The sequence below is a fragment of the Rhipicephalus microplus genome, chromosome 1, assembly GCF_043290135.1.
Source record: "Rhipicephalus microplus isolate Deutch F79 chromosome 1, USDA_Rmic, whole genome shotgun sequence".
Classification (NCBI taxonomy): Eukaryota; Metazoa; Arthropoda; class Arachnida; order Ixodida; family Ixodidae; genus Rhipicephalus; species Rhipicephalus microplus.
In genome coordinates, this window is record NC_134700.1 from 168481447 (window position 1) to 168507904 (window position 26458).

Genomic DNA, 26458 nt, shown 5'->3' on the forward strand with positions numbered 1-26458 from the left:
TCCGTCGAATGTTCTGAGCAGCCTGGCGACGACGACAATAACGTGCCACGTGGCCAACACCACCACAAGCAAAACATATGGGACGGTTGTCGTGGGTCCGCGATTGGTCGGAGTAGACTCCGACTTGCGGCTGGGGGGCAGAAAACTGCGGCCGAGGTGGTATCGGCATAGGCGGCGGTGAATAGATCGGTGGCGAAAAGGGTGGCGACGAATACGTAGGCGCTGGCTGAAACGCAGGCTGTTGAGGTCGAGCAACGGCCTCGGCGTACGTGAGAGGTGCGGCGACTGGCGGCGGTTCACGAGCGGGAGGAAGAACTTGTGCGACCTGGTCTTGAATGAAGTCGCGGAGTGTAGACGTCGATCTGCGTGGTTGATCGGGTACGCAAGACATCAAAGAGAGCTGACGAGCGACCTCAGCGCGGATGAACTCTTGGATCTTGGAGAGAAGAGGGGCATGGTCTTCTCCTATGCCAAGGGTGGACAGGCTGGACAAAGAGTTGTCGAGCACCGAGGGACGTCGGGTGGAAAGACGTTGCCTGCGCAACTCGTCAAAACTCTGGCATAACTCGGTCAGTTCTAGGACAGTGCGAGGACTCTTAGAAAGCAACATTTGGAAAGCGTCTTCCTCAATGCCCTTCATGATATGCTTGATCTTAAGCTCTTCGGACATGGACTCGTTGACTCGCTTGCAAAGGTCCAGAACGTCCTCAATATAGCTTGTGAAATTCTCACCAAGCTGCTGGGACCGAGTATGTAAGCGTTGTTCGGCACGGCGTTTGCGTACCTCAGGCCGCCCGAAAACTTGTGTGAGGCTCGTTTTGAAGACCGACCATGTAGGGAGTTCCGCTTCGTGGTTTATAAACCACAGCTTGGCCACGTCCGACAGCTATAGAAGGAGACGTAGGCCAACTTGGCGGCGTCATCCCATTTGTTGTGAGTACTCACTCGCTCATACATTGAAATCCAGTCGTCAACGTCCTTGTCTTCTGTGCCTGAGAAAACAGGGGGATCTCGCAGACGCAGAGAACAGGCGCAGAGAACGGTAGGCGGTGCCGATGGAGGAGTTGGAGCGGCGCTTGCGTCGGTAGGCATAGTGGATGGTAAAATGCAATTCCGAAGCTCCAGGATGATCGAAACCCAGCAGAATCCACCACTTGTAACGGGGTTTATTTGCAGCGCAGAACGCAGAAAGCGAAGCAGTCAGCAGCGTCCGGCCAAGCGCAGCAAGCACGAGCTTATACTGATGGCGATGCCCCTGATGCGCCGAGAAATGCCGCTGAAGCTCCTCTTCTTCACTACAATATATATATATATATATATATATATATATATATATATATATTTAAAAGAACTTGTACGTTGTTTGTTGGGCTAGTTGGTGCAACATTTCTAAAAGTTAATTCGAGCGCGAACACACGACACGATTACTCACACACGCACACACCCAGGGGCGGCGCCAGGGGGGGCAAGGGTGGGCTGGAGCCCCCCCAAAATTCTCGCCTGCCCCCCCTATGCCCACCCAAGTGCCCGGAAGCATATATTGAAAACCTAGTAGGAGCAGGGCTAGCTTGCCCCCCCCCCCCATCCCGGAGGAACTCACTTTTCGTGGTTGCCCCCCCCAGTAAAAACATCCTGGCGCCGCCCCTGCACACACCCAGGCATCAAACACACACAGCGCCCACTTCCAACTGATTTATTCATGATTAACGAGTGTCAACTCCAGGTGTACTAATATATAGCGGGATTATGACGTCCATTCGTAGCGAGCTCACCCGCTACATTTGGAGCGAGTTGGTCCTGGAAAAAGGCCCGTATGTGGCTGCCAGTGAGTCTGTCCTGATCGTGATTTCTTAAGAGGCGCGCTCATGCGGTGTTATTATTTATACTTGTTAAAAGGTTAAAGATAATTTACTACGAATTAGTTAATAAATTATTATACAGTAAGCGACGAAATGAGCATAAGAAAAAAATCACAGTGTACCACAGAGTGAATGATGATGAGTGGGGCGAAGTGTCCATCAGTGCGTCCATGCGACCGTCCGTCCATCCCTGCGTCCATCCGTGCGTCCGTCCCTGCGTTCGTCTATGCGTCCATCCATCCCTCCGTCCATGTATCTGTCTGTCTGTCCGTCCATCCATCTAGCGAACACTCCAAGTACCGCCATCTCGCATCTTTTCATCATATATTCTTCATATAGAAGTACCGCCATCCAGCGGACATTCCCAGGAGTAAACGAGAGGTGGCTACCTACTACTACTACTAACAAGCGAGAGCACATTGTAACTAGTCCAATAAAGTTTTTAATCAATCAATCAGCCTACTACTACTACTACAACAGCAACTACTACTACTACTACTACTTTGCTGTAACGGCTTTCTGGTGACACCAATGTCGCACGATGAAACATGTAATGCTCCTGCGTTACAACCTACAAGAAAGACAACTTAGAGAGAGTAGATTTATCGCACTGAACGCGTTATTCGAAGGTCGCGGGTTCGGTCACTGCCATTGGCAGGTTATGTTTTCGTCCATTTTCCTTCACATTTACTTTACAAATAGTGCCAGTAACATCCCCTATACTTTCCCTAGCATCACTGTCTGTTAGTTCTCATTAATACTGCGTCTAATAAAGAAAAAATAAAGAAAAAAAATGAAAACGTGCCCCTGAAATTCACTTTTTCTTTCCTTCAAGTAGATTTAGAAAAATTGTCTTTGTATTCTTGCATGTGCTGTACTGGAAATAAAATCGGTTGTGACAGCGAAGTTGTGAGTGTTTTCTCGTGCTGATTTTTTTCTGTTTTATTGATGCCAATTAGTCAATTAACAAACACTAACTAACATGTTGATAACCACAGGAGATCAGGATGCTTTTTAAGCTCTATGGTATGCTATAAGCTCTAAAAATCAAGGACGAGATAAGACTGCTTCACATGGCGCGATTGCAGGGGAAAAAATAGCTTCGTTCGCTCACTGCAATGTGGCAGGCACTCTGGCGCACCTACTACTGCAGTGCAAAGTAAGCGTCCCAAGGCTACAAGCGGCAGCACCAGATGTGGACCAAGACCTCCTCAGTGAAGCGTGGGAGGCTGCCATCTTCCAGCCGGACCTGGTCGAGCAGCGTCAACTCGTCGCTCGAGCTCGGCGGGCGGTCCAGACCAGAGGGTTCCTGGAATAAGGGACCCTCTCACCTTCACTCACAAGCTACGCTCTCTTCCTTGCCCCCCCCCCCCCCCCCCCAGTGCTGGGTAGCAAACCGAATGCCAATATCTGGTTAACCTCCCGGTCTTCCTTTTTATCTCCCCCTCTCTCTTTCTCTCTCTCTCTCCTTCGACCTATTCGCAATCGCAACCACCGCTAATGGCGATTTTGTTTCTCATGAATTGCAAGTGTTCTGCGATTTTCGCTCTGCGACTGGTGCGGTGAGCAACGTTTGTTGCCGCCGTTCCTTGCGGCAGACACTGCCGATTTTTCGAAATGTCATGCAACCATCTGCACGTTATAATATTATCAAGCGTTCATAAACAGTTACGAAGAGCACGCGTGCTTGGTCATTTAAGAAAGCTTTCCAATCTACGTTCACTTTAAAGTACGCAACATCGGCCATTACAAAAACAAACACGTCGACGCAACTTGAATGGCTCGATCGGCCTGCCCAGTGCTATTTCGACGGGTCTCGACCGAAAAACCTCTCCGCCGCAGCGACCAGAGCGACCAATTTCCAACTCGTCGGTCGCTCACCGAAGTCACCATTGACCGCTGGGGCGAGAACGAACGGCCCAGTCTGCAAATTCTTCTTTTTGTGTCATGTGAAATGGACTTTGAGAGCACTCAGTACTATACAACGGGAGAATACTGTCCCGTAGTAATGGCAGTATTGTCCCGTAAACGCAACTAGTAATCTAACGAAGAACTCTTCAGAATAACGTGTACTCTTGTTTAAGAACAAATGTTCAACGATTTATATGTTTAGAAAAAGTGTTTAACGATTTAGTGGTCGGTACTCTACTATGGGAGCGCTAAAAGCCGTCCCATGGGCCTCACACTTGATGAGGACGCATCGAGAAAAATTACGCCCTGGCAGCGCTCGCAGCATTGCCAAGCAAACTTACGTTTAGAAAAAAAAATGTTAAATGATTCAGAGTACAAGGTGCTCTACTAAGGCAGAACAATGTGCCGTCCCATTTTAAACGATCACTAATTCCGCTATGTGTTTAGAACATATTGGAAAGTTTAGAACATAATGGAAAGCTGAAAGCCATCCCTTTGGATTCGCACTTGATCAGGCCGCATCGACAAAAATTACTCATCGTGCCTTTCTATAGAACGGCCGTGAACGGAGTTGCCCTACAACGAAAGACGCGGACGGTCAGCACTGCTGTCTGTTTAGAAAAAAGTGGGCAGCGATTTAGAGTACGAGCACTATAGGCACCCACCATGGGAGAGCATAAAGCCGTCCCGTCGGCCTCACATTTGATCCCGTAGCCTTATGCTTTCATAAAAGACTTAAAAGTGTATTTAGAAAAAAAAATGTTTAACGATTTTGAGTACTTCGCATTCAACTATGGGAGAGCACTGAGCCGTCCCGCTACAGAGTGTTTAAAATAAGGGGTAACGATTTAGAGTGTGTTTAGAAAAAAAGGTTGTTAACGATTTAGAATACGAGGTACTTTACCATGGGATAGCATATAACCGTCCCGGGAAGTAGATAGTGGTTTAAAAGTAATTTTGACTCAACGTGTGTTTAGAAACATGGTTAGCGATTTTGAGCGTTTCGTTCTCAACTATAGGAGAGTGGTGAGCCGTCCCTCCAGTAGTGTTTAGCAAAAAACGTGGGTAACGATTTAGAGTACTTCGTACTCTACTATGGGAGTGTGCTGTAACTTTTTATAACGGCTAAGGGCAACGATCTTGCAACATTACACGCAGCTTACCTCATTCTGAAAAGCCTTTGTACTTTATCTGGTATTAATGCAGAGCTCGACCAAATGCGCAAATCACTTTATTTGTAGCCTATTCAATCAACGATGCCGAAAAAACATAAATTAAGCCGTCATTTTATTGTTTGGACCAGAAGTCTTAAACACGCGGCCCGCGCTCGCATATGACTGTCTTCGCCCCGCATTTCTTTACATTACTTGTAAATGAGTCCGTGAGCTACGCATGCCTGCCTGGTCTGAGGCACTATCCCTGTGAGGCATCCCATCTTTTGAGGCATAACCATGAAATAGAAATTATATATTTCGCAACCGGTGCCAAGATTTTAGTTATTATGGGGATCGGTAGCAACTTGTTGTCAATCCTGTGCCTAAATCCATTTCAGAAATGACATGCATAGGAGATATGGGAAATGTTCCTTTCAAATGGCAGCGTTCACTATATGAAACTGCCCGATACCTTTACCCCGCAACCAGCTCTTTCAGTGCCCTGGCACTTACGGGACTATATTGGGTGGCTGTGGCTCATTTGCTTAGGTGTGTTTGGTGAGAACCCTGCTTTAAACGAACGACTTCGAGCTAAAGAAAATGCCTGGAATGGTGCAGTTTCCTTGTCCGCTAAGCGTGCTTAACCAAAGGAAATACTAATAGCCAGAACATAGAATGCATTACTGAGCTAATTAATTGACCGTTAAAAAGTGCCGCCATATCCACGAAGTGAATGATAATGAGTGGGCGAAGCTTCGGAGGTAAACCTGGTAAACCATGAATCCTCCGTACATTTTGCCCACTCTATTTCATTACAACGCTCCTCCTAGCGTACGTCGCCGCACTAAATCGAACGACTGCCTTCCACCAATGACACGCGCCATATGTGATATCATTCCTAGTTTATAACATCTCGCATCTTTCATCATCAACTACAAGTACCGCCGTCTAGTTTATAACATCTTGCATCTTTTCATCATCAGCTACAAGTACCACCATCTAATGTACACTGCAAGAACTAAACGAGAGGTGGCTACATCCAGGGGACGGTACCGCCATCTAGTGAACACTGCAAGAACTAAACGAGAGGTGGCTACATACAGGGGACGCACAGCCCACGCCTTAAGGAGCTTCGCCCCTAAAAATCACCGATGATTACGATACCGCCTAATGCGAATTCTGAACGCAGCTGTTCAGGTGTTTCAAGGGGGTAGCCTTGAATGGCTCATGCTCACGCCCGACGCTGCAACGAGACACACAACGCCTCGTGTACAATTGTCACGCTTGGTCATGTACCATTGTTGCGTTTAGCCTAATAATAATATCAAAGCACAGTTTGTTGTTTTACCTCTTGATTAAGCGTCCCAAAGCCACCATATGACTATGAGAGACGCTGTTGTGTAGGACTCCAGAAATTTCGACCACCTGGGGTTATGCAACGTGCACCCAAATCTGAGCACACGGGCCTACAGCATGTTTGCCTCCATCGAAAATGCAGCCGCCGCAGCCGGGGTTCAATACCGAGACCTGTGGGTCAGCAGCCGAGTACCTTATAGCCACTAGACCACCGCGGCGGGGCGGAGTAATCAAGCAGGACACATGTAGTGGTAAAGTTCAGACTTATCCTAGGGGACCGGTTTGTAGATTATTCTTAAAGTAAATTACGTGGTCTTGGCGAATAATCATGTAAAACTGATTAGCCGTCTTGATACTTTTGGGGCAGCTGACAGCTCTCCCATAGCAGAGTACACATGGAACTTTAAATCATAGACTGTGTTTCTTTAGCACACGACAAAATTTGGAAAGAGGTCGAAATGCACTTGTGGTGGGGAAGTTGTGTACAAGTGTACAACAAACACTTAGCCGTGAGAATTTTTCGAAACGGTCACATAATAGCCGAGCGAGACGCGCTTGATTATAGAAACGCGGTGATTACTGCTTTCGCTCTTTCCTGCTCCGCTGGTATCCTTTCCCAAAGCCGCTTTGCCTTCTCGCCGAGTGCCCCTCCCAATCTCGCATGACATGCAGCTGCACGGGTGGTCTGTGCGTGGTTAGTAGAACGTGTGCTGCAAGTAGGTGGCGCATGCGGGTGACACGAAATTGGAGTAATTGTATATGCTTCCTGTATATGGTAGGGGCCATATACATGTAGTTACTCTACACGACATAACACGACGAACAAGGAGCGTGCACAGCTGCTTGCAGACTAACCGAAAGTCGTATGTTTTCGCTCGACCAATCGCGGCATGTTTGCGCTACGCGTCAGAGATTCACCTTCTGGGCGTCACACGGAGGCCGGAAAGACCCGGAGAGGTGGAGGGATTGTTTCTTGGAAATCGTGGCGCGCCGCCTTCCCGTAACGCTACCACTTGTGGCATCGATGATCGTCACGGCATTCTGCACAAGGTACGCGTGTTCACTTGAAATGTTTGATACAATCATCGGAAGTGGCTTAAGGGCCCGTTAAAGCTACGAGTATGGTTCAATAATAACACCGAAACACGGGAGAGATTTGGCATGACTGAAGAAGACCTGACAGAGTGTTGGTTCGGGATCGCCATGACACACGTTGCATTAACACGACGAATAGAGCGTAACCATTTCAACGGTGAAGTGTTGTCGAGAGAGAGAGAGATAAAGATGCAAGGACCGGCAAGGAGGTTAACCAGACGCACATCCGGTTTGCTACCCTGCACTGGGGAAGGGATGAAAGGGGAGAAAAGAGGTTGAAGAGAGATGAGAAGGTACACACAATCACGAGCACACTCGGGGGAGCGCACACAGTCTACAGGCGGTCGCTCAGGTTTGTTGACTTTAAGTAAAGTAGCAGTGCTTTAGTCGCTTTCTGCGCAACTGAGGCAGATGCCCAAGGTCCTAGAATCTTATGCACACAAAATGGTCCGGGGTCAAGTTGATTCAAAACCATCCGGAGCTGGCATCGCTGTGTGTCGTAGCAAGCGCAGCTGCACAGGACGTGTTCAATGGTCTCTTCAGCTCCGCAGTAGTCGCATGTAGAAGTGTCTGCCATACCAATGCGAAAGGAGTACACCTTTGTGAATGCAACACCCAACCAAAGGCGGCATAACAGTGTCGCATCGGAGCGGGAAAGTTGTGATGGTAGCTTTATCTTGAGCGAAGGATCCAGTTCATAAAATGGACACCTTTGGAAGCTGGTAGACGACTAGAACGTGCGTGTGAGATCTCGAGCCTGCAGGTAAAGTTGTCTTGCTGCATCATTCCTTGATAGAGGAATCGGGACAACACGGGTTCCTTCATGGGCTGAGCGGGCTGCATTATCGGCTAATTGATTTCCGGTAATACCGATATGTCCAGGCAGCCATTGATATATAATATCATGCCCTCGTGCTAGAGCTTCATGATGGCAATGTCTTATTTCTTGTACCAATTGTTCATGACTCCTCCTACGCATGGCAGACTGCAAACTCTGAGGCGCTGTCTTCGAATCACAGAATATGACCAATTTTCCTGGACGTTCTTGGACGAGATATTGTAAAGCAGCCCTTATAGCAGCAAGCTCTGATGCCGTAGATGTAGTCATATGCGACAACTTAAATTTGATTGTCATTGCTGCAGCCGGAATTACAGCAGCACCTGATGAGCTGCTGGACGAGACGAACCCATCAGTGTATATCTGCGTTCGGTCCAAGTACAACTCATGTAATAATAGCAGTGTTGCTTGCTTCAATGCTACTCTAGAGTGATTGCTTTTCTTTTTGATACCCGGAATTTCTAGACGTACTTGCGGCTGGTCGAGGCACCACAAAGGACATGCCATTCTCTTAGCGGGCGTATATCTTGATGGAATGCTGTTTAGGTGCTTGGCTATGACGTCTGAAAACGTAGCACATGGTCTTCTGGAGGGTAGAAGGGCCAAGTGGTGGTCGGGGACACGGCTAGCATGTCGAATGTGCGCTCTGAGGCAATCCACAACTCTATATTGCCACAGAGACTGTTTACAATATCGGACATTATGAAAAATCAGCGTCCACAGTCTTGTGCGCACTCTTGCTTGGGGCCGCACGACTCATGCCTCTTGTTTACAGGCACGAGCCAGTGTGGGTGGGAGCTGCGAAGAAGAAGAAGGTGCCTGGGCAGAAGAACAGTTTTTGTTTTTGGAACGCTCTAGCGGACTCTTCCATCTTTTCGCACATAATTTTCAGGGCACAAGTTCGCCCATAATAAACCAGTTTTTGACTTTTCCTCTCTTGCACCCGTTACAATATGTCCTGACCGGATGGTCTTTGGCAAGCATGATTGTGCATAAGTAGAAGCGCATCGGGGCAGTCCTAGGCAGATACGCAGTGCCTGACCCTGCAAACTCTCCAGTGAATGAGTATTGGATTTGCAAGTGTTAGTCAGTACCGGCAAGCTGTAGCGCAATAGACCCAGAAATAGGGCCCTGTACAGTTGTAGCATGGAGGCCACAGAAGTTCCCCATGCTTTCCCGCACATGAATTTCATTGTTATCGAAGCGTTCGTCAACGTATACCACCTCGGGCGTACGCCGTGAGGCTGCTGAACACCACACTAAAGAAAGTTTATGGAGCTAGAACAATTTACGAGGAAACGAGCTCTCTCTCTTTCTCTTTAAATAAACTGACAGGCTTCCCACCACGGTGGTCTAGTGGTTATAGAGCTTCACTGCTGACACGCAGGCCACGAGTTTTCATGTAGGCGAAAATGTTCGAGGCCCGCATAGTTATGTTTAGGTGCACGTTAAAAACGCCCCCCCCCCCCCCCCCATCTTTGAGATATCCGAAGCCCTTTACGGCGTCTCTCACGATTACATCGTTAGTTTGGGACGTTATATTCCAGTAAATATTACCAAAACAAAGATACTGCATTCTAGATGGACGCGAAAGTGCTGTAGGTCCACGTACTCAAATTTGGGTGCACGTTAAAGACACCCCAGATGGTCGAAATTTCCGGAGCCCTCCACTACGGCGTCTCATAATAATATGGTGGGTTTGGGACGTTGAACCCCACAGATCAATCCATCAACAAAATGAAGATAAAAAACTCAATAAGAAAAAAACTTTGTCAGAAGTGGGATTCGAACCCACGCCCGGAAGACCGGACTGCGACCTGAACGCAGCGCCTTAGACCGCTCGGCCATCCTGACAGAACGATTGAGATTTATGAGCGGCACTATGTCAATACCAAGGCGCTAAGATTGTGGCATCGCGTTTTGTTCGTTTCAAAAGAGTAGGGTATTACCCAAATAAAACCATAAAATAGTATGATGAAGCTTTATGCGCCGAAACGAGGCGGCTCACATCCGTTTCTTTCTTCTCTCTCTCTTTTTTTTTTCATGCACGTAAATCTATACATGGGTACACAAGTGTTGCTTCAATTCAATTCGCCCCATCGAAATGATCGCAGTGGCGTAGCCAGACAGTGGCACACCAAAGCCGTGGCACACCAAAGACCCCAGCTGGTCGATATTACCGGAGCCCTCCAATGCGGCGTCTCTGATAATGATAGGGTGGTTTTGGGACGTTAAACCACACATACAAATCAATCAATCAATCAATCAATCAATCAATCAATCAATCAATCAATCAATCAATCAATCAATCAATCAATCAATTATCCAATTAGGCAGTTAATCAATTGATCGATTAATGAACAAAAATATATGAAGGAATAAAACATTATAACTCACAATTAAATAAAAATACAGGGTTATTGAAGTCAACAAGCCATCATTATTACAGAGAAACTGAAAAATACGACACTGTCTTAAATATATTCTATTCGCTTATAGATTTAGTTGAAAAGTGTCCTCTTTGCCTTCAATATCCACTTTGTCTCCTATCATTCAAACAATGATGCAATGGACTGAAAACCTCGAGGTAACTTATCGCACATCCCTCACACTGCGTCCCATTAAAGCCTTACCAAGTGATGATGATGATTATGATGGTGACATAAATGTATGGCTCACATCCACTCTGGGGGATTGGCCAGGAAACAAATAATTCGATAGAAAGAATTATATAGTAATTGTAAATGTAATGAATTATATAATAGTTGGGAAATATTAAATTTTACTAAGTTGGATGCTTGCGATCAAAACCGCCTTGGTTCGATTAGGCATCCTACTTCAACAGAACAGATATCCCGGTGACAATGACGAAAAGTTCTGGTACCAAGGGTTGAACAGGCTTTCGTCTTGCATCAGATATATAACTATATAAAAGAATCAAAACGGCTACCATGCTAATTCCACAAGCACACACTAATTACTTATTTTCGTCATTATTCTATTTCATAAATTCTTTATTATAATTTTTATTCTCTATATTTATATTTTTATTTGTTTTTCTGAACAATTCATAATAGTCTGTTAGCACAACTAAGCTTTTTGTTTGTCTTAAAAACATAAGGCATCCCCCCCCCCCTTTTTTTTCTTTTTCCCAAAATACAATTGCCGTGCAATTCATCGCCGATACCCCACGGTGGGTTGAGCCATTCATCTTGGGTCCAACCAACCAACCAACCAACCAACCAACCAACCAACCAACCAACCGCCACGGTGCTGTAGCGGTTCAGGTGACCGGCTGCCAACCTGAAGGTAGCGGCTTCGATTCTGGCAGCGGCGCCCGCATTTCTATGGAGACAAATTGCTAGAGGTTCATGTACTGCGCCTTGTCAGCGCACTTAAAAGGACAACAGTGGTCGCAATTGCCGAGGCCCTCCACTTCAGTTCACCTCATAATCATAGCGTGGATTTGGCAATATTTGTGAATGGTGTTGCCAACAGAAGCTTTATCGCTACACTTGTTACTTCACTGCTAAAGTGTACTAGAAGCTTCTAGTGCACTATTCACTGCTATGCAGCTTGCACTTCATGTAATGAAATCGCGAATCAGTTTAAAAAGTCCATACTATTCTGAAATCACTCTTTAAAAGCGCAATATTAACTGTGCTCCGGCTTACTCGCGTCTGAAACTAAGAAGCGTAGAAAAACAATCAGTTTAGGCAGCTCGACAGATTTATTGCGCTCGACTGATATATAAAAAAACTTGATGCATCAATGACAATTATTTTGATTAGGCGTCCACACACGACCCTGATGTCTAGGTTTCGATGGATATCTGAGCGTTCACCAGATTGCACACTTTCGAGTTGGGTTCATAGGCATTCCTGCCGCGCAGCCAAATGCTGTCGAGAATTTGGGGAAGTTCATCAGCGGTATGTTCACTCTAAGTCTGCCAGGGATCTCACCGAAGTTGAGCTTTCGTATCCAGGCATCGCGGCTTGGATTATCACACAGTCCTACGGCGTAAAGAACGAAGAACAGCTGCTCCATGTCAAGCTGGCGCTCGTCCACCGAGATCTTCAGCCTTTCGGTGCCGTCCTTGGCTGCGAGCGCCTTCATGTACATGTCGTACATCGGCCCCACGATAGCATTGTCCGCCACGTTCTCCTCGAGCCTCATTCTCGCCTCGAAGTTGTCGCCGATGAGGTCTCGTATCTCGACATAGTACTGGTCCTGGAAGCAGAGTTCTAGATGAGAGAACTTGCTCATTTCATCCGTGTTCCACCAAGTGGCCACCGCGAGGTTGTGGTCGATGGTGGCGCCGCGACGGTCCACAGCACCGAACATGCCTCGAAACACTTCGGGCAGAATGAGGGGAAATAGAACCGGCTCGATAGTCTTAGTGATGTCGTTCAGGAAGGCAACGCTGGCATGTGGAATGAAGAGCGCGTTGCGCCCGAAAAAGTACTCGTGCCCGGGAGACAGAGCGGTGTGGTCATACCTTGCGTCGAGGTCGTCCTTAGGTGGTTTGGTTTCCCAGTACACATTCATGGTACCCGCCTGCAGTTCCCGGAAGCTCCCTAGCAAGTGGCTCGGGTCGAAAGGCTGGGCGTTGAAGTTGTAGTAGCTGGCAATCGTGTTGATGTCGTCCGTGCTGGCCAGGAAAAGGAAGCGCATGTTCTCGATCTTGTCGACGCCAATGCCGATCGCCGAGCGGTCCAGCCATGAGGACGATGAGAGGAGGCGGTCCGTCATGCTGCTTTTCAGCTGAACCTCCAAGCTCGACATACTGTAGTCGTAGTGTTTCAGAAGGAGTGTCGAGTTGTTCTTGCTGAATGTCATGCGACCGAAGAAGCGCATGCCATGCTTATAGAGTCGTTCTAGCAGGTGCATACAGGCTTGACGCCGGTCAGGTACAAACTGCAGGTAGTTATCGTGACTCAAGCGCAAGAGGGGGCTGGCTGCTCTGGCGAGCAGCGGGGACACGTGAACTACGATGCGATAGCCCACATAGTTCAGAAGATTCACAGTGTCCGTCTCGTTCAGAACGGCGGGCAACTTGCTGATGTAGTCCTGATTCATGAGGGCTACCGGTTTATCGTTGTCGAAAGTTTCGATATCCTGAAAAAGTATAGTGAGATACTCTTTCCAGTTCCACTTTCCGTCACGGTGCAGCTGGCCCACGCGCTTGATGCGATCCTGGAATTCTATGAAGTGCGGCGTGGCCATAACACTGTGGAGCTTCTTCTCGAGAAGAGCAATGGCCTCAGCTTGGTCGGTCATGTCTTGCTTTTTTTCTAAAAGCGACAATGCGATGACCACCTTGTGAGTGAAGTTTTCGGGTGATTCATCGAGGTATGCCAGGTTGTACCTCTTGAGGGTCAAGCTTGGCGCATCAATGTGAACCGTATATCCGCGGTCATCTTCAAAAGGCTTCCGCAGGAACACCCTAGCAAATGGGAAGACGCCCAAATCACGGTCCACAAATGCCGAGATGGTCACAACGTTGGCACCACGAGGAGCCTTTTTGTATGGCCAGCCAGCCAAGTTGTACTCCTCCAGGAGAGTTCGTAGCGACGTAAAATTCTGGTCGTTCTTCTCCTGGGACTCGCACTTGGGCAGCAGCGAGATTGCCTGATGCAGGAACACGCCTGGATACTTGTGGTAGCGCTCCTCGTTCTCCTTTAGGTAGTCTCGGAAGAACCTCTCAATGTCCATCATCATCAAGCCGGACGCCCTCTCTCTGTACGCCCTGGACTGAACGTCCAGGTCTCCCGCCGACCAGTGTCGAGAGCAGACGTGCGCGTAGAAGTCCGTGCATGGGCTGACGCTGGAGTTGAGCCTTCCCTGTAGGTAATTCTCAGTCCAGACGCATACGTCAGACTTACAGCTGAACTGCATGAGCTTCTTCCGCTCGTGCTTCGCTAGGTGGTACTGGCTGTCTACTCCAGCCAGGATGTCATCGCCGCCGCCGGCGCTCATCGAACCGTTGGCACCACGTCGCAGTAGCTCCATAGAGTGGTTGAACATAAGCATGATGGCCCCGCCCACGTGCAGCTTGTACGTGGTGACAGCCACGCCCACGACTACCATGAGCAGGCCCACGCTACATACGGCCACGTACGGCAGCCGGCTGGGCGAGTGAGCCACCAAGATTTGCGACCGCGACCTTGTCTGGACGGTCGTGCATTTGGGCTCTGGAGGTGACGTTGAGCCCGACAGCTGGACCGACTGCAGGGAGTACCGAACGCCGGGCTCAGTGCCGTGATCGTCCGCGTATTCTGAGCCGTTTTCGAAGTCGGCGCTCAGGGACATCGCTGTGGCTGACAGCGGCGGAGGTTTCTTCTTCAGTGATTTAAGCAGTGGCGCGCGCTCTCGCCTCTGATCTGTTGCTTCGTTTTCGTCGTCTGTGTATCGTAAGTTTTACTGTTAACATAAAAGCAATATTTGCGTGACATTTGCCAAGTTAGTGTGCATAACCGAAAGCCGGCTCAAACAGGTTTACATAAAGTGCTTATTCAACACAACTTTGAGAATCCTTGATATTTTTTTTTTGAAAAGCTCATTTGTGTCATATTTTACGGCTCATGTCGGTGACGCCGTGTTTCTCCGCCGCAACCTGCATGGGAGCCGTCGCTAAGGGCGGCAAGTTACGATAATGCTGTCACATCAAAACTCTGTAAGCACATTCACACGCGCTTCAGTTTCACTCCTATAGTTCAAGTTCAATTTATATAAGCATACACAAAAACAACCTGGCGCGGCTATATATACACATCCTATATTCAGGATATTAAATTTGGAGGTATAACAGTGTTGGTATGACGGTACTTTGCTGCGTTGGTGCGAGTCCGTAAAATATCTGCACTATTAAAAAAAAGGTTGTAGTACTTAGTAAGTTCGGTTTACTTACATTTCGATATATCACTGAGCAATTACGCACATTGTGTCGTAAAGCAGATTAGCACACCGTACACAAGTTCACGCGAGAAATACAGTTCCTAAGCGGTTTCAAGAGTATTTATAGCCCTAACTTTGGGGAACGCAGCTGGTGCCGGTGGGCGGCTATGCTGTAGGATGTATAAGTTAAGTAAGGCGCCTTTATTTATACAACATACAATTTTTTTCGGTGAGCGAGGTAACGTAGTGTAGGGCTTTTAATCAAGCGTATTAAGGAAAACACTTAGTTACGTCTATTTTGCATAATATCGCCTCAATTAACCCTAGTATTCAAAACATAAGAATCGGTAGTAAGCTTGGATATATTGCCTCAATGAACTTGAATGCATCCCCGTGCTACTAAATAGGTTGTTAGACGCTCGTAGTAATAACCTCTAAAGTTTGTTTAACAAGTTCATTAAATACGAGCATGATGAAAACTTACGAACAGTGCGCAAAACTTGGTAACCGTTTCAACATTCAAGCATTTGCTAGCGTGGGTAGTAAAAGGTTAGTAATGACACAAGAAGGTGAGTAACAGCTGCTGTTACTAACATTTTGCTCATGGTTACTAGTGGGCATCATTGGCCTACAATTTTAATGTGAGTGGTAATTGTTAGGAAAATGGGTGAACTTTCTAACAATATTTGCCTCTGTGACGTCAGTTCAGGCGTTTTCCCAGTACTTTGGATCAAGTTCACGTGCTAATAGCGAGCACTGCGCTGATCAAACCATGTTCGACAACAACAATTTAAACAGCGTGGACGGTTGTTGAGTGAGGCTAAGTGCTTGGCTGGCGTGCGTGCATGCGCACATGCGTTTGTATGCGTGCGTGTGAATGCGTGTTAGCCTTCAGAAACCCCTCAAACTGATCCAGGAGCAAGCCTTTAGTGCTGTTTACTGAAGTGGACACCGTGTGTGGTTTGGACTGCCAGCCTTCTCAAGCGCTCAGTGGATTCGACAGTGCGTGATAAGATGTAAAAGTTGGTCCCATGAGAAGGACGAAATCACTAATCTTTTACAAGTTTATCGAGGAGATCTTGTGGGCACTGATTGTGTTGATTCGATCCGTTGTACTGGACACTCTGGCAGCAGCAAATGTAATTTTCCCATCAGGTGACTTTTTAACGAATGTCTGAGCGCACAGTAGCGGGTTTGTGCTGGTCAGTTTCCTCTTCGAAAGAAATTTCTCACAACTCCCACGTACACAAGGAAGGAGCTTCGCTACCCATCGCATGCTTACTCGTATAGACTATTTTACGGGTGCGTATTGGTGCCGCCGAATTCGGCGGTAGCCTTGCCGCATTGTATCTTTGACAACCAAACGCATTGTGTAATTGTAGGCGAAGACCCACGAAAATTAGTGAGTAGACGCATTCGACGTTTGACGATCACCGTAGTCACACGTCGCAAAATCCAAAATTTAAGAAAAAATTCGTTTCAGAGCCCGAGGTGGCTGCGCCCAAGTGCACCTCATGTAAATGCGTGTTATTTAATATATCGCTCGTGATTTCTCGGGTATGTTGGTCGACTCCTTCTTGTTGCCAGCTTGGCAGCACCCTTATCATCACTCGCTCAAGTGTTGGCAATTCCAACTACAACTGAATGGGCACGTGCCAATTCGATTCAATAGGACAAGCTGCTTTTTTTTCCTATTCTTCTTCTTGTCTATGCATTCGTACGTTTTTTGTGTGTGCTTTTCGTTGAAAACGGTCTCGTGCAATCGACGTATCTGTGGCAGGACTGGTCGCGTATCAGGGCTGCATAAGCGTAAATGCTGCTTGCTCTTCTGCCAGCTTGCACTTACCCTAGCTTCACGGCAAGCGTGCATATCGCTTGTCCCACTATAATCTATCTCGAGTTCCAGCGCTGCGGTTTTATAGATCGTGTCAAGGACGCTGGTCCCGACTTGCACACATAAATAGACTTCTCTCTCACCCGGCCACTACTCCAGTATACATCTCCCCGCTTTCTCACCTTTTTCTCTCTCTTTCTTCGTAAGCTCCACCAAAACTGCAGAGGCGGTGTTGGTGGAGCTCCTGTGCCTCTGAAGCTGGTGAACGAAGAAAGAAAGAACTAAAGAAAAAAAGTATGTTTAATAATATTATCTGGAGTTTTGCGTCCCAAAGCCACTAGCAAATTATGCTCGTAACTATTTATGCTCGTAAATTATGCACGTAACAAACTATGCTCACTATCAAATAAAGATACAGACGTATCACTCACACATGCATTGCATGTGTCAGATATACAAAAAGCTTCCACCAGTTCGCGGGCTGGTGGTATCACCGCTCCTACCCAACATCTTAATCAGTCGGCAAATTGGTAAGCACATGTGCAAGCTTTGCAATGCGTGGGAAATGCGCGTTCCCGTTATTTCTAAGTGAACGCTCATGTTCCCTTGCACGATCTCTCTTACACGAAAGCTCATGTTTCCTAGTACGATTTCCTACAAGACAGCGGTATTTCATAGACGACGCCAGTGGCACATTTTGCATACGCCAAAGCGTGATTCTTCCCGCTACCACTGGATTTTTTCTCGCCAGAGTAGACTTTGGGACAAAGCCCAACCAGCTTACGCTGGGCAGATACCACCATCGGCACATCGTGCCTATACTCGCTGCCCTACTCAAGTTGTGAGAAATGCGATGCATATAAGGCATCATCTATGGACGCCACCTGTGGTGCGGGCCCGGGGTCGACGCTGAACCGGGCTGCTTTGGCACCACGCAGAAGAGCCTCTGCGATCACCGTCACCGCCGTGCAAGGATAATTGGCCGCCAATAAACGCCACACCTGATCATTAAAGCTATTTTGCGGTGCATGTGGGCATGATTTCGTAAGAGTGGAACGTAGACACAGTTTAGCAATCCGCCTCTTCACAAGCTTACACTGTGAAGAATCATAAGGCAACATGGCCGTCTGCACCCGGGGACTATAACGCCAACTTAGATGATCAGCGAAAACGAGACCCATATATATATATATATATATATATATATATATATATATATATATATATATATATATATATATATATATATATATATATATATATATATATATATATATATATATATATATAAACTGCAGCAAATTCATAGGTGAAGGTCAGGCCGTTTCTGCATTGTTTAAAAGCGTTAAGAATAGATAGCATCAAAGTAGTTGTCTACGGTTGTGAAATGGGGCCTCTTAAAAAAAATAAAAAATTGCCCACATACATAAAACTTTAGACGTATACTTAAAACGTACCTAAAATCTTTAAACATACCTAAAGACTTTAAGAACACATTTTTCGCCAAGAGCACTTTCTAAACACCGATCAACGTCCGCTAAACAAATGTTGCACAAAACAGGCACTACACATTATCCACCACGAATCTCTTGTCGCTGCAAATGAAGTTCGTTCCCAAATGAAACACAATTTAGTTGGCGCGCATGCACTGCTTATGAAAGACAGAAAGATAATTGCTGGGGTGTAGCGCTCCAAAACAACGATGCGATTATGAGAGACGCCGTAGTGGAGGGCTTCACAAACTTCGACCACCCGGCTTTCTTCTTCTTCTTCTTCATCATCATCATCATCATCATCATCATCATCATCATCATCATCATCAGACTGACTACGTCCACTGCAGGACAAAGGCCTCTCCCATGTTCCGCCAGTTAACCCGGTCCTGTGCTTGCTGCTGCCAATTTATACCCGCAAACTTCTTAATCTCATCTGCCCACCTAACCTTCTGTCTCCCCCTAACCCGCTTCCCTTCTCTGGGAATCCAGTTAGTTACCCTTAACGACCAGCGGTTATCCTGTCTGCGCGCTACATTCCCGGCCCATGTCCATTTCCTCTTCTTTATTTCAACTATGATATCCTTAACCCCCGTTTGTCCCCTAATCCACTCTGCTCTCTTCTTGTCTCTTAAGGTTACACCTACCATTTTTCTTTCCATTGCTCGCTGCGTCGTCCTCAAATTAAGCTGAACCCTCTTTGCAATTCTCCAGGTTTCTGCTCCGTAGCTAAGTACCGGCAAGATACAGCTGTTATACACCTTCCTCTTGAGGGATAGGGGCAATCTACCTGTCATAATTTGAGAGTGCTTGCCGAATGTGCTCCACCCCATTCTTATTCTTCTAGTTACTTCAATCTCGTGGTTAGGCTCTGCGGTTATTACCTGCCCTAAGTAGACATAGTATTTTACAACTTCAAGTGCACTATTACCTATCTCGAAGCGCTGCTCCTTTCCGAGGTTGTTGTACATTACTTTCGTTTTCTGCAGATTAATTTTAAGACCCACCTTTCTGCTCTCCTTGTCTAACTCCGTAATTATGAGTTGCAATTCGTCCCCTGAGTTACTCCGCAATGCAATGTCATCGGCGAAGCGCAAGTTACTAAGGTACTCTCCATTAACTCTTATCCCTAACTGTTCCCATTCTAGGCTTCTGAAAACCTCCTGTAAGCACGCGGTAAATAGCATTGGGGAGATTGTGTCCCCCTGCCTTACACCCTTCTTGATTGGTATTCTGTTGCTTTCTTTATGAAGCACTATGGTAGCAGTTGATTCCCTGTAGATTTCTTCCAGAATGTTTATATATACTTCATCTATGCCCTGATTCCGCAGTGTTTGCATGACGGCTGATATTTCTACTCAATCAAACGCCTTCTCGTAATCTATGAAGGCTATGTATAGTGGTTGGTTATACTCTGAGCATTTCTCTATTACCTGATTAATAGTATGAATGTGGTCAATTGTTGAGTAGCCTGTTCTAAATCCTGCTTGTTCCTTTGGTTGATTGAATTCTAATGTTTTCTTTACTTTGTTAGCAATTAACTTTGTAAATAGCTTGTATACTACAGAGAGCAAGCTGATCGGCCTGTAATTCTTCAAATCCTTGTCATCTCCTTTCTTATGTATTAAGATAAGATAGGATAGATAGGCTTTTTTCAACGTGCACCTAAATCGAAGTGCACGGATTAAAAGCATTTTCGGCTCCAGCGAAAATGTGGTCGCCGCGGCCGGGATTCGATCCCGCGACTTGCGGGCCAGCAATCGAGCTCCATAACCACTATAGACCATCGTGGCAGATCAAGGGAGAAATTAAGGTAAAGACGACTGGCTAGAATCGAAATAATGTATCGCAATCAGAGTTTTTTTTTCAAATCTGTTTCAGACATTGTAAGTCATACTTGTCGCAAACTCTGTTTTTCGTGCTTTATCGATTCGGGACGGAAAGGCAGGATTCGTGGAGCTCGCTCAATTAGTGCAAAATGATGCAATGTGCAGTGCCGGGGGGGGGGGGGGGGGGTGATTGTACATAAATTGTTTGCGTTACGTTGTCTCTGTTAATGCAGTTTGACCAGAACACACGAAGTAAGGATAAAAAGAAAAAAAAAGATGGTACTACTGGCACGAATGAGACCACTCGAATAATTCGCGTTAACACTTCCTCGCTAAACTTTGGCACAATCGCTAAGGTTTCACGGAAAAATATTACGACTGAGTAAAAGCCTATAACCAGCTTGCTGCGAAACGTGAGGATGAGCGATATTGAAGTATTTATGAATTGAATACACCACAAATACGACCAACTTCACTTAAACAGGTTCCCTTGTAGCTATGCACTCGGTGTTTCGGTTTATTCGCAAGACACATAAGAGTGGAGGGTCTGTGATCACGCCGAGGTCACGAATTAGAACCGCGAGTCCACTTTGCAATGTTACTGCCTGCACGTTTTTTCTAATAATGAGACTCTGCTTGGGAGAATGAAGTGGGTAAGCTGAGTGACTGGATGCTCGTTGTGAAGGGGCTGCTCTTTTTCGGGAACATGTGGCTCCAGTTTTATTTTTCTTCTCATTTTGCTCGCCCGCGCGTGCGTGGCTATGAGGGTATCTGCCTAAAGGCGTCCTTATATTGTTTATGTCGTCCTTCGCCTCAAGTGTCAGGTAAAGTAGATGCGGCACTCCTCGGATGTTTCGCAAAGAAGAGCAATATGCGTTGTCCAGATCTTATGCAAGACACGGGGACAGTTGCATCATCCGACATTGCTTGAAAGAGCGTTTGATCGGTCGTTCAGTCGATTCGCTGCAGGGCTTTCGTGTAACCGCTGCCGATCGTATATCAAGACGCACGCGATTGGCCCGCAAGTAAAATGCCTACAAAGCACGCGCGTGGCACGCGTAGGACACACCAGAACCAGCGTATACCTCACAACCTGGCGTATATACTCTCCACTCCCGTCTTCTTCTTCATCTCAGCACGCAACCTCCTTTGCTGTCTGGAGCTGATAACGCGATATGAGGAGTGGAAGAGGCCAGACGCGTGCGCCAATTCTGGGAAGTCTACAGTTAGCTATACCTCTTCTTTACCGCCGCCGCGACCCCTTGACTTCTGAGAATGGTCCGTATATATACAGATTAGAACGCTGCTATATCAGTAGCGCTAAACAGAATAAAAGACAACAGAGCGAGGTGCCAAAAAGAAAAAAAGAAAAAAATGAAGAAAGCAAGAAAGAAAGAAAGAAAAAAAGAAAGAAAGAAAACGTTGGATAGAACAGAAAGAAAAAGCTTGTATCAAGGTCTGCTTACATTTGGCAGATAAAGCTGACTTTCGAAACACGTGGCCTTTTTAGCGGCCCGGCCACTCGAAGCGCTGTAACTATAGCCTGCTGAAACCCTCGCTTTTCATCATACCCGTGTCTGGCTTGGTTTTTACTTTCACTTTTTTTTTTGTATCGACTCTCGTAGTTTCCTCTTTTCTGGATTTTTTTTTTTTCAGAAAGCTCATGTTCTGTGCACGTGAGCATCGGAAGCTACGGGCGTGATCTCTCCGAAAGCGCCCGATGCAATGTGACGACACTCTGGCACAAGCTCTGCTCATCGTGTATCGAGTAGTATAAAACATTTCATTGATCATTGACCCTGGAACAAGCGTCACCGCCTGCTTGGATGATCAAGACGTCGTCCTGCCTGCCTTATGTATAGCGTTATATCACGCTTGGTGTTCCGGTATGAGCAACTCTCTTACAAAATAAATACACGTGCACCTCTCGCCGAGAATGCCAATCACTGCTGGCGCAAATAATACCTTTTTTGGGGGTTTGGGGGCATCTTTTATTTATTTCGTCATTCTCCGGGTGTACGCGTATATTCTATCATCTGCGCTTAAGTTGTGCAAGTGTTTCACATTTGCTGCCTATAGCGATATACACGTTCTATTGGCTCAGAGACACGTGTATGGAAGACGCAATCCCAACAGCAGCGTTTCCTGGACATGAGACGCATAATTCGGGCGCATAGTTACTTTGTGCAAAACGTGTTTTGTGTGTATTACAAAAGCGTCAATCTAGAAGCGTGCCAAGGACGCGTTATAGTAGGACGGCGTTACACCTCTCTTCCGCGAGTTGAGGCCTCATCACGTGAACGATGCGTGACTTCTTCGACGCCAAGCTTACATTGGTATATGATTGCAGGCAGCGCAATACTTTAGTACGGGCGGAAACAAAGTCAAAAACCATTTGTCCTTAGCAAAGGGTTTATCATACGTACAGGGGTGGATGATGACGAACTAGTTCAATGAAATCGTCTTGTAAGTTTCATTGGTAACCATTAGGAGCACTATGATTAGTAATGACCTCGCCGACTTATTCATCCTGCGATCTTACTAGCAATGCCGCTCACCAATTATGTCAACTTGCGCAGATACACCTCGAATCGCGCTGAAGAGGGGGCATGCAAATATTTCATATGAACTTGAATGGGTTAGAACATATCTCAATGATCCAGGACACCAAAATTACGATCACTGTCTCATGAGCCACTGTTATACAAAATTACAAAATTTTGTTTTTTTGGAACAGGTTTGCCGTTAATGGTATTGCATACGCCATGCACATAGCGTTTTTTTTTTCTAACGTTTCTGACCCTCCTTTTTTATTATTTGGCCAAAAAAGAACAGAGAAGCTAGCTTTATATGCACAATCATAGCTTATACGCCAGGGCTGTTAATATGAGAATTAACTTTGAATGAATTCAATTAAAGAGGCGTCTGTTGTAAGAGGAAAGGTGTTCGGAAAACAGGTCATTGGGACTGGGTTCTCAAGTCCAGCGCTCCGTCGGCCTCAGTAGCCCGTTTTATATCCTTGGTCGAGTAACGCCACTTGGGCCTCCTTTTACTCACTGGCAAGCCAGGTATCCAATTGCTCCGTTTTGAAATTTTGCGCCGTAATGCAAGACACGCAAGTTGGATGGCCTCAGCTCACATACTCACTTAATGCAGGCCAGATCTGTCAGGCCTAAACACCACAAACAAGAGCCTGATCTTAGAAAACCAGCGTCGACGAAGACAGAGCCACGCCCGACCATCTGGATGTAAGAGGACAGTATATGAGTGACAGGGCCAGTGGACAAATGCGTAGTTGTACGTACGTTTAAATATGTGTACGAAAAAGCTTTATTATATGCGTTCAGAACGCGCTTTAGTAAGATTGAATGACACTAGAAAGTTTCAGCTAATACCGATGCTGCATGTTCTAACAGTGAAAGTAATCAGACGTATAGCTTACAAGAAACTGGCTCTGTGAATTCACTTGATTACATCTCGAAGTTTGTCTCCACTTTTTTGGGTACTACCTATCCGCATTTACAAGACTAGGTCATGTACCCTGTGTAGGCCCGGTCATCCTCTACTTATGATGATGACTTGAAAGAAGAAAAAGAAAATGTCGTTGAAAGCTTGAATCGAGAAAGTGTAAAAATAGGGATAAACAATGTCCGGAAGCCAGGACTAACGATCAATAGCTTGGCGACAAAACAAGAGATCACAAGGCGCAACTGACATTCGGAATATGTAGCCTGTTGGCACCAAGTGAAGGTATTTATACCTTGGTCAGGTATCAACAGGTAAGCCAGCTCACAAAAAAACAAAAAAACAAACGAGAGAACAGTACTGGGCTGGCGCGCATACTGGAGGCATTCATGTAGATGATAACGGACAATTTATCGCTGTCCCTATAGAGACAAAATGTGTGTGACGATCATTGCATACTACAGTACACCAGCATAAGGTACTGACAATTAGAGTACAACACAGACTCGAGAAAAAAGTGGATAACCATGCAGTGCGTGATACAGGGGAAAGTGATCGGCGCAAACAGACTGGAAGACAGCAGAATGAATGGGAGCAGATAGCCGGCCGTGGTGTTATTGGGTATGGTGGTTCTCGATTGCTGACCCGAGCGTGGTGGGATAGCGTACCAACCGCGGCGTGGTCGCATTTCGATGGGCGCGAAATGCTAGAGACCCGGCGATCCACTTAGATTCGGTGCACGTAAAAGAACTCCGGATGGTCGAAATTTCTGAAGCCCTCCCCTGCGGCATCCCTCATAATCAAATCTTGGTTTTGGGACGTAAACCACAATGATCACGATTATGATTGTTATTATTATATCAGAGAATAAACACGAGAAAGCGCTATTCGAGCTGTCTTTAATAATAATAATAATAATAATAATAATAATAATAATAATAATAATATTAATAATAATAATAATAATAATAATAATAATAATAATAATAATATCTGCGGCTTTACGTCCGAAAATTACTACACGATTATGAGAGACGCAAAAGAAGAGGGCTCCAGAAATTTCGACCATCTGGTGTTTTTTTAACGTGCACTGACACGGCACAGTACACGGCTCTCTACCAAATTTCGCTTCCACCGAAATGCGACCGCTTCGACCGGAATCGAACACGCGACCTTTGGATCAGCAGCCGGACACCCTTGCCACTGTTCCACTATGGCGGACAAGCTGTCATTAACCGTGACTAGTGGACTTGGGCTAGGCCCGTAACTGATAGGACCACGGATGGGACTGACAACCGGTGAACATATGAGTAACAGAATAGATACCGAAGGACGGGAGACGCCGCGTCGACAACTGTTGCGAGTTAGATAATCTGATGAAACACAGAAGTTCGCGAGCATAACGTGTAATATGCTCTCACAGGACTACTTAAACTGGACGTCGTTGGAAGTGGCCTTACTGCTGACTAAGTATGGCCGAGAATGATGATGATGATGATGATGATGATGAATATGATAATGCCGTTAGTCTGATAAAAAAAACAATGAAGTGTCCCACTGAATGAGATAACTCGTCTTTATCCACACAGATATGCGCAAGGTCAACCTTTTCCTTTCCTTCATTTTTTTGCACATCATAGCTCAGATCACAACGCCCTGTAGCGAACATGCAGTTTTCACGCCACACGCACGCTGACGCGAGCCAAAGCCACGCCGGCCAATGTAATTATAGCCTTCCGTTCACGCGCGCGCGCATAATCTCGCCTCCACTTTAGTGCGCAATGACCCCGCACGACGTGCCTGCAAATCGGCACCGTTGCCCTAACGAGGGGACCCGCTATCGCACGCGCAGAGATACAGTCATGCCCGTTTCTCGTATTCGAGATAACGAGCTCGCGTGTGACCGCGGCCATGGAAATGCGAATGGAAATGGCCACGGCCACGCGCGTTATTGCGTCGGCGACGACAAGAGATGGCCTTCTTCGCGCCGTTGAAAGGACCGCGACCGCTGGAGGGCTTCCACGAGATATCGCGCGCTGCCGCCTACTCTAGCCGTACGGCACACAAAGAGGACGATAGTCGTGAGGCACTGCTCGAGCGTGCGGAGTTTGCACCACAATGCATGCCCTGCCAGATGGATCTTTGCTATGATACCGTTCTCCATTACGATGCTAGGGCAAAGTTATACTCTAGCAAAAATTTTTGCTGAGCTAGTTGTTTTGTCACTTCTTGAAAAAAAAAAAAAAATGTCGCGCGATACAATGCAAGGGCAGACAATGATACCGCTGTTCATTTTTTCCTTGTCTTTCCTTGTGTTGTTCCTCGCTGCAACTTTTCTTCGAAAAATCTTCCTCACCCCCCCCCCCCTCCCCCCCCTTCCAGCTCTACCACTTGAATGGTCGAGTCCGATAGAAACCAAACTCGGCAATGGCTGTAAAAATAAAAATAAAGTGATGACAAGATGGTGATAACGGATTGCCATTAATTCCCAGATTTCCAATAATAAAGGTGGTAAAGAGTTCTTGTAATGAAACATGGGAAGTGCTCAGCCCCCCCCCCCCCCTTCCAAAAGAAAACAACAACGACGTGGTAAAAGCAGTGGAGATTAAGCAGACACAGGACAAGCCAGCTGAAGAAATTTATGGCACAGGCTTAGCACCCCTTCGACAAGTGAGGATTGGGGGGAGGGTGGGCGGAATGAACACGGTATACGCACGCTCAAGCAAC

The 26458-nt window shown here is 46.5% G+C and overlaps 1 protein-coding gene and 1 non-coding gene across 2 annotated transcripts; both read right to left on the bottom strand.

Annotated features, from left to right (window-relative positions):
* Positions 1–9983: 9983 nt before the first annotated feature.
* On the bottom strand, positions 9984–10067 carry TRNAL-CAG (transfer RNA leucine (anticodon CAG)). Its single transcript has one exon. It is a non-coding gene; the product is annotated as a tRNA-Leu (tRNA).
* A 1986-nt stretch (positions 10068–12053) lies between these two features.
* Positions 12054–14525, bottom strand: LOC119178572 (neprilysin-1). Its single transcript, XM_037429778.2, has one exon. The coding sequence runs from the start codon at positions 14523–14525 to the stop codon at positions 12054–12056; it is 2472 nt and encodes an 823-aa protein (XP_037285675.2).
* Between the last annotated feature and the right edge of the window lie 11933 nt (positions 14526–26458).

What these genes read in the sequence shown, in the direction of transcription:
- LOC119178572 (XM_037429778.2), bottom strand. Translation starts at nt 14,525, where the DNA reads ATGTCCCTGAGCGCCGACTTCGAAAACGGCTCAGAATACGCGGACGAT.